This window comes from Terrapene carolina, unplaced genomic scaffold, assembly GCF_002925995.2.
Source record: "Terrapene carolina triunguis isolate 2854851 unplaced genomic scaffold, T_m_triunguis-2.0 Scaffold31, whole genome shotgun sequence".
NCBI lineage: Eukaryota > Metazoa > Chordata > Testudines > Emydidae > Terrapene > Terrapene triunguis.
The window spans coordinates 9,770,611-9,783,019 of record NW_020664382.1 but is presented as its reverse complement, the minus strand read 5'-3'; the positions used below and the strand labels follow the sequence as shown (position 1 = coordinate 9,783,019).

General features: G+C 40.8%; 1 protein-coding gene across 1 annotated transcript in view; it reads right to left on the bottom strand.

Annotated features, from left to right (window-relative positions):
* LOC112105901 (glutamate receptor ionotropic, kainate 1) overlaps positions 1-8,731 on the bottom strand; it is a 218,572-nt gene extending 209,841 nt beyond the window's left edge. Inside the window, exon 1 of the mRNA XM_029911584.1 lies at positions 8,548-8,731. Within this exon, the coding sequence (XP_029767444.1) occupies positions 8,548-8,671 (124 nt within the window). The 5' untranslated portion in view covers positions 8,672-8,731. The remainder of the gene's footprint in view (positions 1-8,547) is intronic.
* Between the last annotated feature and the right edge of the window lie 3,678 nt (positions 8,732-12,409).

Below are 12,409 nucleotides of genomic sequence, written 5' to 3'. Positions count from 1 at the left end.
AGAGGCGCAGCCACAGAGCCAGAGACGCAGCCCAGGGAGAGCAGATCCTGTGCTGGGAGCAGAGCTGCAGCCACAGAGCCAGGTGTGGTGAGCAAGTGGGACCAGCCAAGGGGGGACCTTGGGCAAAGGGCCCAGCACAGAAAGACACCCCCAGACAAGGGCCCTTGCAGGCCAGACCAGGAGGGGGACCTTAACCCTACGGGGGGCTGACGCTGGGAAGAAGGGTCCCACCACTCAAAGCCCGGAGGTGTGTGGCCACCACCATTGCAAGTGTCCAACCCGCAGCATCCCTGCAGCACAGCCAGGGCCTGAGACGGAAATCTGGGACTAACAAGGAACAGACTGTGAAGTGCCCTGATGTCCAGAGACACTGTTTGTGATGTTCCCTGCCACAAAGCGGGATGATGTGTTTTCCTTTAACCTTTCCCATTTTTCCTTATTCTTTTCTTTAGATTGATTGTTAATTAAACAACTTGCATTTGTTTTAAATTGTATGGAATAATCAGTGGGTCAGGGAGGTGCCCAGTACAGAGAGAGTACCCCGGAGTGGGGACACCCTAGCCCCTGTCCTAGGTGACCACAGCAGGGTTGGGGGTCAAGCCCCCCAGGAATCCTGGGCCCAGCCTTGTTGGGGTTACAAGGACTCTGCCAGACAGGAGAGTGGAAGGGGAGTCCTCAAGGGCAGGGAGGCCTCTGGGTAAAGGAAGTGGGAGCGAGGACTCAGATCCTTTCGCTAGCCCACTTCACCGGGGTAGTGCAGAAGCCCGGAAAGTTCCCCACAATAGCGGGACCATTCCCCCGCTTACACATGCACTGCAGACACTATCAGAAAAAGGACCCAATATAGCTGAGCTAATGTGTCATGTGGGGGGGGGGGGGTGTTAAGGGAGGGCTGTCAAGGGAGAAAAACAAATTGGAAAAATGGACAAAAAATGTTTTTGGTTTCAAAAACCAAATAGTATGTTGTATATGGAAGGCTGGCAAGTTACATTGCTTTTAAGGGCTTTACAGTGCACCACTGAAGTCAGTGATACTGATTTGAATGGGAGTAGGAGCAGAGCCCCTAACATAAATAGTAATATTTGTATCAGAACAGCTCCTTGAGCGTGATGGATGTGTGGAATTTTCCTGTCATTTAGGTTTACTTCAGTGGAATTGTGAGTTTCATGCACATCCTCACACACCCATCTATAAACTAGGGCCAAATTCTGCTCCAGTGTTTTTCGATCTGTTCCATTTTGGGACCACCACTCTCTCTAGTCAGGATCTAACTGGGACTACCATCCCATTTATAAATGTGGGAAGGACAGGTTGATCACGACTTCCATGTTCAGAACCCAGGCGCTGTGACATACACACAGCTGCTCCCCTTGAAGTAAACAGAATTTGCCTGTGCCTATCTGACAGCAGAATTTGGACACCATTACAATGTAAAAAGAATGTTTAATACCTATTGTTTTGATTTTGGGGGTAATTTTAACGCGAACTTAACTTGTACAAATAATGTTTAAATCCTGATGTAAAGCAACAAGGAAGGAAACTCAGAATTAAGGTTCTCACTCTGTTATTAACTCACCTGCCTGTATTGCAGTTGGACATAAGTGATCCAGGTTTTCTCACTGTTTTGACACACTAATTTAATATCTAGGTGCAGGAGGTGCCTTAAAGATACTGTTGAGAACAACTGTGCATTGGTTGGCAGGTAAGAAGTCTGTGATTCTGATGACAAATGTGCACAAGTGGAACAGTGTGATTTTAACTCTGAATTGTGACTTGATTCAATAAAAGCATATAATATAGTTTTAAAAATAAGTTTTTGAATGTAAAGTTTTATTAGCTTCAGCACAGAGAGTGGTAATAGCAACATTCCCATTTTAAACCTCTCCCAAAATCATAAACTCATTATTGTAATCTGAAACCTAAAGTCAACAGAAAACTAGGACAAACTGGGCTTGCAGGTCACAGATCCAAAGCTCTGAAGTAAAACTAATCAGTTCTTGGATAGGATTTTTTTTTTTTTTTTACTGCAGCACAATCTATGGTCCAGTCAGTCAAATCAAGCCTTTCTGAGAAAAGAAGATTAGAGGCAGTTGTTTAAAATACTTGGAGGGGGGGAAGATTTAAGCTTTATTACTGACCAGGATATAAAAAATAGTTTGTAATGAAAAAACAGTAGTGGGGTTGTACTCGTTGAGTGAATAGAAAATTTTAACTGAAGACAGGGCCATATGGAGCAGCTTATAGTTAACAGCAAGGACTGATGATGAGGCAAATGTCCTCTAAGTATGTGAAATTAGGAACTGTAAATTTGTTATGAGATATATGCAGAAAGTAGGAAAAAATGACTACATTAAAAGGGTATAAATAGGGCTATAAGCATAAAAGGCTCATTCAGAGAAACCTAACATTTATTCATATGAGTTATTCCTTATGCAATAGCCTTACCACTGTGCATTCCAGATAATAATTGGCAAGAACTAGGGATGCAAATCTTCTCTCTGCCACAAGTTGGTATAATTATTTTGTTTAAACAAAACATGTAGGGTTCTACATGCTGGAGAAGTTCTAGCTTTGGTGTAATTTAGGCAAATTAATTTGTAACCTCTAGTAATTTAGTTGCCAAGTTCTGTTCTCAGCACCTTCCCTTTCTTGTTCTCCACTGACTTTTTTGACAACTGCTCCAGTACAAGAGCAATTTATCATCAATCTTATGCTGTTAATTGGGTCCTAAGTGGTTGGCTGCTTGTTGCATAATCTGACAAGCTCAGAAATGCCTAAATGCCACAGTGCTATAGACCATTTGAGAACTATCCTGTGTCTTTACTCTATGGCTAATTTCTTTTATGCTGGAGCAGACATTTAAAGCCTAAGTGTATTCTTACTACAACAAAGACACACATTTCCCCTCTTTACATTTTCTTCAAATGTCAAGCTGCTGTTTACACATTTTCAGCCATAATGAAATTCTAGCAACTGCACACAGTCATTCAGCATATTTATTGAGATATCAGTCATCACACAAATATAGACTTAGTGTGCTTAGTGATCACCGTTGCTCAACCTTAGCAATGACTTCCAGAAATACAGTATTTCCAAGTAACTGATGTAAAACTAAGGCAAAAATAAATGTAGGGCTTGATTTTTGCCAGGTACTATTCAGTCTGAGTAAGGGTGGCAGATTACTGGAATTATGAAAGGTTTCCCTTGTTTTCATACATTAAATACTTATGGTCAGATCTTTAGCTGGTTAAATCAGCATAGCTCCATTGATTTCAATACAGTGATGCTGATTTACATCAGCGAAGGCTCTGGCACAGGGTTTTTAAATATTCCCCTGCAACATCTGCTACCCAATATTGCAAGATTCTTCTAAGACATAAGAACCAGAAAATGAAAGTCTAGAAATCAGAGTAAAACTGGCTGGTCTGTTTTCATTGTCCAATGTAAATAAAGAACAAAAAGTGAACGGCCTATGAGCTTTAACATATTTCAGCTTTAATTACTTAGGGTCCAATCATGCAAACTTTACTCATTACAAATGTTTTCACTGAGGTCAGCGCATGCATTAACCTCAGTGGACCTCATTGCCTTTATTTGTGTTAGTAAAGGTTTGCAGGACTGTGTTCCTCAGATGTTAGATTTCCTTAACCGTCTCTCATTTATCTTTTAAATGTATTTTTAACAAACAGTATCCCTTCAGAGCTTGTAGGCCAAACGTTCCACTGTCTTACATGTTGTGGAACTCCACCGATTTCAGTTGGGGGACATGGGTTTAGTTGCCACATAATTCAGCCTTGTGTTTTCAAGCAATAATCCTTAAGAAATGATTTGTTACAAAGAGTTTGCTGTTAAGTGTGGTGCAATAGATTTCAGGGAATTATGGTCAGGTTAAATGCTGAACTGTTGAGCATCTGGATTCTGATGACCAAAAAAGCAGCAGATGTCTGATTTGTGTTTAGATGTACAATACAATCCTACGAATTTATACTACTTTATCAAGTTTCGTAATTTTGATACTAAAGTCCATCTCAAAGCAGATATCTAGTAGTAGATATTATTTAATATTTATGTTGCAGCAGTGCCCAAAAATATGATAGGGACTTTCAAAATACACAGGAAGACACAGTCCTATTGAAGAATCTTAATGTTATATTCATCTCCTTGATGTTACAAGCAAAGCCTCTAATCGAGCAATTTACAATAAGGGCATATTTGTGATGCTAGACTCTTGCCAAGTTCCCTTTACACCTTCCATGGTGCCGGTGCAGTAGTATCACATTAGAAAGACCTTATATCTGTGGCACTAAGTAAGAAAATAACCATCAAGAAGGAAGATGTTTTCAAATCTACATTTAAAATTTTAACTTTTTATTTAAAATGTATTTAGTAAATTAGGTTGATTTGTGTGTATGTGCGAGATTAAATCTCTCTCTCTCTCTCTCTCTCTCTCTCGCTGAGTTAAATAGAATGGAACAAAACCTGCTCTTCTTACTCATTGAATCAATAGGTGTTTTGCCCAGTTAGTTAACAAGTTAATGTGGGATTTAGCCCTATGTTTCAGAAATTATGATTCCACTACAATAGTCCATACAAAAAGTTACATGAAAATTGCAATTTATCTGTTTCAGCACCTAAAATGTTTCATATGAAACCTAAAATATTATTCATTTACTTCTTAAGATGTATTAATTTTAGAGACTAATTCCATTCTTCAGCCAAGTATATAGTTTTAAAGTATTTGTTGAAAATTTGACATACTTCCTTTTTAATGAACTTCATTGATATATTAGTAACTTGTGAACTTTCTCAGCCATTGTTTAATTTTAATCGGGAAAATGGGTTAAATTAATATATTTTTGTAATTTGTCATGCGATAGTTCAACATAGCATTAAAGCATATTCTTATAACTTGGATTTATGAATGGTATCAATTAAGTATTGCTATGAAATGATAAAGCTGTGAGTCCACTCATAATGAACAAATAATTCTGTTTCAGTCTTGGATTCCACTGTTTTGGGAGCTATTCCGACAAAGTTTAGTGCATGCTTGTTTTTTAATTTTGTTATTTCGTCCTTTTCTCATTTGAGCTTTACATTGGGCATGCTCATTTATTTTATACAAGTAGCATAGGATAGACTGAAAGGGGTACAACGGTTAGGTTGACAGTGCAAAAAGTAAAAATCCTTTGCTTTTAAATCAGAAGTATTGAGTTCATTAAGTTTAACTATACCTTTATATAATTCAGTTCAGTGTATGTGTGTAGATATAGATGTTATTGCCTGGGACTTTGACGTATGAACTTGCACAAAAGAAAAAGCTTTTAAAAATGTACTTGACAGGAATAGCCCAGTAAGGCACTAGAATCTAAATACTGAATTGTCTGAAACTGAGTGCAGTACTGTCTTTCAAAATCTCTTGTTTATGGAGAGAGAGTCATTATTACATTATTTGTATGCTAATGATTTAGTTTTATTGGTTGTATTGAAATCCCTTATTTGTCTTTTCTTGTTCAAAGTGTTAGGCAACATTTGAAAAGCAATAATTACCTAGATAGTAATATCTAGAATTTCTAAATGTCACATGTTCCTCCATGAGCTCCTTTCTCTAGTAATTAAATGTAAGCAGTAAAGTACACTAATTTGTTATATAAGCCAACAAAATCAAATAATCCAAAAGCACTCCAGCAGTGAAAAATGCAATTAAACCACCAATGTATTCATTCAGATACAAAATACTGCACCATGGTATACCACTGTCGTCCTTTCCTTCATTAACTAGAACATGAATAAGAAAGCATGATGGCTTAATAGCATGTTTTTCACTGTTAGAAAGTATTTTGTTGTCTCAAAATGGGATTGAGGAATCATCCACATAATTTCCATTTGTCACGTGTAAAAGTGATACATTCTACAGAGAAACGTGTTATGGCATATGGATGTGAAGGATTAATATTTATTATGCCATTTCTGTATAGGCAGACTAACTATACTAATCAAAATGTACGTTTTTATAAAATTAAATATCTGCTTTTAAAAACAATATAAGAATAGTTTTTCTCCTATAGTGTGTATTTGTATGTGTACTTGTTGCTGTGATTTAAAGCTTACTAAGTGTCTACTTGTTATTTATTTATATGGTGGTAGCATTCAAAGGGCCTAGTCAGGATTAGGATCCCATTGTTCTGGCTATTGTACAAATGCATAGGAAACATTGTCCCTACTCCAAAGAGTTTACAGTCCAGCGCTTGATCTTGCAAGGAGCTGAACACTGTGGCCTTGATCCAGCAAAGCACTTGAGCATACGCTTAACTTTAAGCTTGCGAGTAGTCCTATTTACTTCAATTGCTATTCATTTTAAAGTAAGGAAATTAAGCACGCACAGGATCAGGGCCCAAGTTAATGTACTTCTGAAGCATAATGATGCTGTTTAGTATATTAATTTAACACGTTAAAATATCTTTCTCTCTTTATTCAGGCCCATTTCCAATTGAAGACTGCAGAACCATGCCTTGAATTTACCAGCATATGGAAGTGTGATGATTGTTATTTCTTCTAAATTCTGCACAAATATTTTCTTTCATACACTGCAGTTTGTTATGCCAGTATTACACAGCTTCATTGCATTACAATGGTTAGTGTTTATACAGCGAAAATAGTCCATTTCACTTTTGGCTCATGCACAAAATAACTGAGTATGTATTGAATACAAAGAGTTGCACTCTTTGGACATGAAGCTCAACTCCCGTTTGCCTTGTAGGAACTGCTCAGCACTTTGCCAGATTGGACCCCACAGGGCATGTGTGTGTATTTTGCCGTTTTTGTTTTATTCAAGTTTATCAAAGTTAAACTCCTTTTCTCTATAAGTGTAAGAGTAGTCCCCTTGACTTTAATGTAACTACTCATGTGAGTAGTATGAAACAGGTTAAGTGTTTGCAGGATTAAGCCCTCAGACAGCTGACTAAGGGCAGGAATATTCTTTTGGGAATGTGTCTGTCCCTTGTTCCACGCACCTTCCCCCCTCTTCATGCTAGGCATATATCAAATAGAAGAGAGAGAGTGCAAGGAAATGGAGGTGGGGGATTCCGCCTTTATTTTTTCCCCACAGTTTCTGCCAGGCCCTAACTCTTTTGATACTTTGTATTCACTGGCTGACTTGAGTGACACAAGAAATCCACTGTAGGAAGAGAAGCTTCCTGTGAACTAAGCCTTGTTTCCATGGTGCAGAGTTTTCTATTTAAAAATAAATTCCTGTTTTCTGGGGCTACATGTATGTACAGTGCTTGTGGTGTATTCACGCCAAGCAAAGGTTACATGGGGGCAGAGGAAGATAAGGATTTCTCTCCCCCTCCCTACTCTTTCTCACATACACACACCCCATAACATTTACATTCTGCATGTTTTAGCTTTCAACTCTTTGATTCTGAGCAAGAAAATCTCATTACTTTTTGGCATGCATTGTAAGGTCAATGAATCATTTTTTGTTGTCTCCTTGGCATTGTAATGACTGACTAGACTTAAAAACCATTGCATTTGATTGTTTTTATGTTCATATTAAATCCTCTGTCATTGTGTATTTTACCATTTTAAACACCCTGACGCCTGTTAGTTCTACACGGTTGTTTGGTAGGTTTTGTCTTCTTGTCCCCATGGCTCGAGATCTCAGTAGGAGGAGGGGGGAAACTTACAGCCCACAGGGCCTCACTTTAGCCACTTTGGTTTAAGTCTTTTAGGACTTCAGTTAATTCTACAGCACTTGAGTATCTGTCTTCCAAGTGATTTATAAATGGAAACGCCAATTCAAAGGTTAACTACAAAACTGTGTAGGGAAGCTAGTCTGCCTATTAAAGCCTCTGACCAGGAACTGAATTTGAAAGCAAACTTGACAGGCTTTGAGACTTTCTAAGTGGAACTTTAGCGGTGAAACTCACCTCCATCCCCCACCCCCAGTACAGCCGCCTCCCTCTTTCTGGGGCACCTCACTGGCATTAGAGAGCTCCTGGTATGACAGAAGCTGTGGCAGGGAGGAGGGAGAGGGTGGCAAGTGCTGATCCAAGGCAAAAGACAGGTAGAAGGAGAGAGACTGCGTGAGAAGCACCGTGGGGCACTCCAAACAAATGCACCAGCAAGGCAGGGCACAAGCCCCAGTGTGTGCACTGCAGCCAGCCTTCAGCTCCGAGCAGTGTGTGACCGGTCACCTAAGAATGATGCTTGTTAATTAGTTCAAGTGACAGCATGATAATCAGAAGTCCTTTCAATTACTGTGTGTGAGAAATCAATGTGATTTATGGGGTTTTTTTGGAAAATTGATGTGCATATATATAAAATAAATTTATCTGTTTCTCGTACACATAATATTTGAAGGGAGTTAAGGCCATATTGTCATTTGAATGTACAGTCCATATGCACGATCCGAATGTGTGTGTTAATATCTATACAATCAATAAACCGCATACACATTTCTCACCACCCCTCACCCCCAGAGTTACCAGCAGGAGGGAAACACTGAGCCCTTCTTTACCCTCTCCCCGCCCTCTCCTTTGCACTTACCGATCCTTAGCACTTGCTGGAAAGTCTGAGGGATGCCTATTAAAACGTAGAGAAGGAGAAATAAGAGTCCCCTGCTGGTATCCATAGCAGAGAGCCTGGGCTCACAGCAAAGGGTGCTCTCCATCTTCTCCACTCCTTTTTAATTCATGCTGAGCCTCTGCCAGTTCCATGCACTCACAAGCTGCTCCGAGGTAGGCTGTATTTCCACCTCATTCTCTCTGTGTTTCTTGTTCGTTGTGCAGAGTGTTAGAAGTGTATGTTTCCTCTGAGGTATTTCGACATGAATAGCTGTTGCTGCTTTTTTGGGTCCCGTTACACTTCTCTCTCTCTGTCTCTTTCTCTTAGCCCATCATTCCCCCTCCATCAGTTAGTCGCACGTTGCAAAAGGGTCTTCCCAGAGATTATGGATCGATGCTTCTGTTCTGTGTTGAGCTCCAGGGGGTGGAAAGTTGCCGCTCGAAATGGCTGGAATGTCTTGCTCATTCGTCCTATAGTCAAGTACAAAGGTAGAAAAGAAAAGAAAAGAAAGGAAGGGCAGGGAGAGAGGGGGAGAAGGGAGTTGTTGCAGAGGTTCCAGCACTGATCTCCAGCAGATTAACTGGGATCTCAGCCACTTCTCTCCCTCACTCTCACACGCACAGAAGTACTTTATGCTGCTGCTCTAGAGCTGATTGAATCTTTGCTTGCATCCTGATGATACAAGCAAATCTAATCTCCGTATTGGCTGGCACTGATGCTGTTCCTGGATATGATTAAAGCGGCACTGTCAACTTGAAACTGGTCAATTTCACCAAAGTGAAATAAAATCTCTTTTCTGGCATCCACCTGCCCCTGAATTCTGCCTTGCAAAATACTCTGGTTTTTTGGACCACCTTGTCCTGTTCTGTTTTACATGTTTTTCCTTCCCCCTGTTACTGTGTGAGAGACTCACACACCCAGCATGTGAGTGGGTGTGACACAGCAGGGGTCTTTTGGAGTATGAGACTTCAGTTCTCCTTGCTGTGCACACATTTCTGGGAGCAACTGAAGCTAAGTGCCAAACCCTGCTATCTCCTGTCAAGCTCCACAGAGGAGCTTTTGGGGGTGCGGTGGGGGGTCCTCTCTCCACCTCCCAGCCCCCATTTCTGGCTGCTTTTCCTTCAGCTTGACTGCCAGTCTGCTGCTAATCCTGCAAAGAAGCTAGAGGGAGTGGGGTCCCCCTCCTACACCCTTCTTGGCACCTAATCCCATGCCCAATTTGGCAGAGAATACAGAGGATGCAGGGGCAAGCCCCCTTCCTGTATTCCAAGCTCACCTGGCTCCATCAAGAGAGATGGGCAATGGAGTGACTGTGCAGGGAGTACCATCTGCTTCCTAGCCTGGCTAGTCTGTCCCAGGCTCCTAGAGAGGCAGAAATAGGCTGTCACCCAGCACGCCTTCTCCTGCTTCTGGTGGGGTGAGATAGGGCACAGGTTGTGTGGTTCTTCATAAGAGCTCTGCTCTGAACCCTCTCCTTCTACCCTTTATTGGGAGTACTAGTTGGTGTCTGCAATAAACCGCCAAATCACATTTAGGAACAGGTTGACCAGCTTCTTAAGCACCTGTCTATAATGTTGAGGAAGAAAAACCTGTGCTATCATGGGGGGACTTCAAACTGAGTGGCATATGCTGGAGATCTCATGTAGCCAATCAACATGGTTTATGGAAAATAGATTTTGTCAAACCAGCTTGATATCTTCTTTTTTTTTTATGAAATCAGAAGTTTGGATGATAAAGGTAATAGTGTTTATGTAATATACTTAGACTTCTATAAGGCTTTTGACGTGGTACTGCACAACGTTTTGATTAAGAAATTAGAATGATACAAATTAAACATTATGCATGTCAACTGGATTAAAAAAATAGGGAACTGATACCTCTCAAAATTTAATTGCAAATGGGAAATCATCAAATGGGTGCATTTCTGGTAGGGTCCTACAGAGTTTGGTTTTTGGCCCTTTTAAATCGCCAGCCCCAGGGCAGCTGCTCCTTTTCCCCCCCTCAGCGGCCCTGCCCATAGGACCCCACCGACAGGGAGGGGCAAAAGGGGCAGCGACGTTAAAGCACTGCCGTAGCAGCGTGTGACGGGTTGGATCACAGAAACCCCCTCGAGAGCGGTCACCCGATGTGCAAAGACTACCCCTGCTCCTGTTTTCCCTGCCAGCTCAGGACTCCAGCACCCTGTCTTGCTGAGCCAGACACTCCAGTCTGCTCCAACACAGACCCAGGGTCTGAATCACTTGTCCCAAAGCTGCAAGTTTACCTGAAAACAGCTCACAGAAGTGTGCTTGTCTTTATCACTCAGATGCCCAACTCCCAGTGGGGTCTAAACCCAGATAAATCCGTTTTACCCTGTATAAAGCTTATGCAGAGTAAACTCATAAATTGTTCGCCCTCTATAACACTGATAGAGAGATATGCACAGTTGTTTGCTTCCCCAGGTATTAATACATACTCTGAGTAAATTACTAAATAAAAAGTGATTTTATTAAATACAGAAAATAGGATTTAAGTGGTTCCAAGTAGTAACAGACAGAACAAAGTAAGTCACCAAGTAAAATAAAATAAAATGCGCAAATCTATGTCTAATCAAACTAAATACAGATAATCTCACCCTCAGAGATGCTTCAGTAAGTTTTTCTCAGACTGGACACCTTCCAGGCCTGGGCACAATTCTTTCCCCTGGTACAGCTCTTGTTCCAGCTCAGGTGATAGCTAGGGGATTCTTCATGATGGCTCCTCTGTCTCTCTCTGTTCTCTTCCACCCCTTTATATATCTTTTGCATAAGGCGGGAACCCTTTGTCCCTCTGGACCCCCCTCACTGGAAAAGCACCAGGTTAAAGATGGATTCCAGTGCAGGTGACATGATCACATGTCACTACAAGACTTCATTGCCCACTTGCCAGCACACACATATACAGGAAGACTAACAGGTAAACACAGCCATCTGCAGACAATGGTCCTTGTTAATGGGAGTCATCAAGATTCCAAACGATCATTAATGGCCCACACTTTACATAATTACAATAGGCCCTCAGAGTTATGTTTCATATTTCTAGTTTCAGATACAAGGGTGGTACATTTATACAGATAGGATGATCACACTCAGTAGATTATAAGCTTTGTAATGATATCTTACAAGAGACCTTTTGCATGAAGCATATTCCAGTTACATTATATTCACTTATCATATTTTTATAAAACTATTCCAGTTACATTATATTCACTTCTTATTATGTTTTTATAAAACCATATAGACTGCACAACGTCACACAGCGCTTTAATGTTGGCTGTGTGCGGGCCAGTACCGGCTTCTTACCGGTATGCCGTACCAGCCCGTACCGGCTCACTTTCACCTCTGGCCCCACCCTATTAAACATTTTTATCAATGCACTGGAAAAAACATAAATTCATTACTGATAAAGTTTGCAGATGATCCAAAGATTGGGGACGTGGTAAATAATGAAGAGGACAGGTCATGGATATTGAATGATCTGGCTCGCTTGGCAAGCTGGGTAGAAGCAAACAATATGTGTTTCAATATGGCCACATGTAAAGTCATACATCTAGGATCAAACCATGCATGCCATAGTTACAGAATGGGGGACTCTATCCTGGGAAGCAGTAATGCTGGAAAAAGACTTGGGGTCATGGTAGATAATCAGCTGAACATGAACTCCCAGAGCTAATGTGATCCTTGGATATGCAAATGGGAGTATTAAGTAGGAACAGAGAGATTATATTACTTTCATATTTGGCCCTGGTGCATCCACTACTGGAATACATCTACTTCTGGTGTCTACAATTCAAGAAGAATATTGATAAATTAGAGAAGGTTCTGAG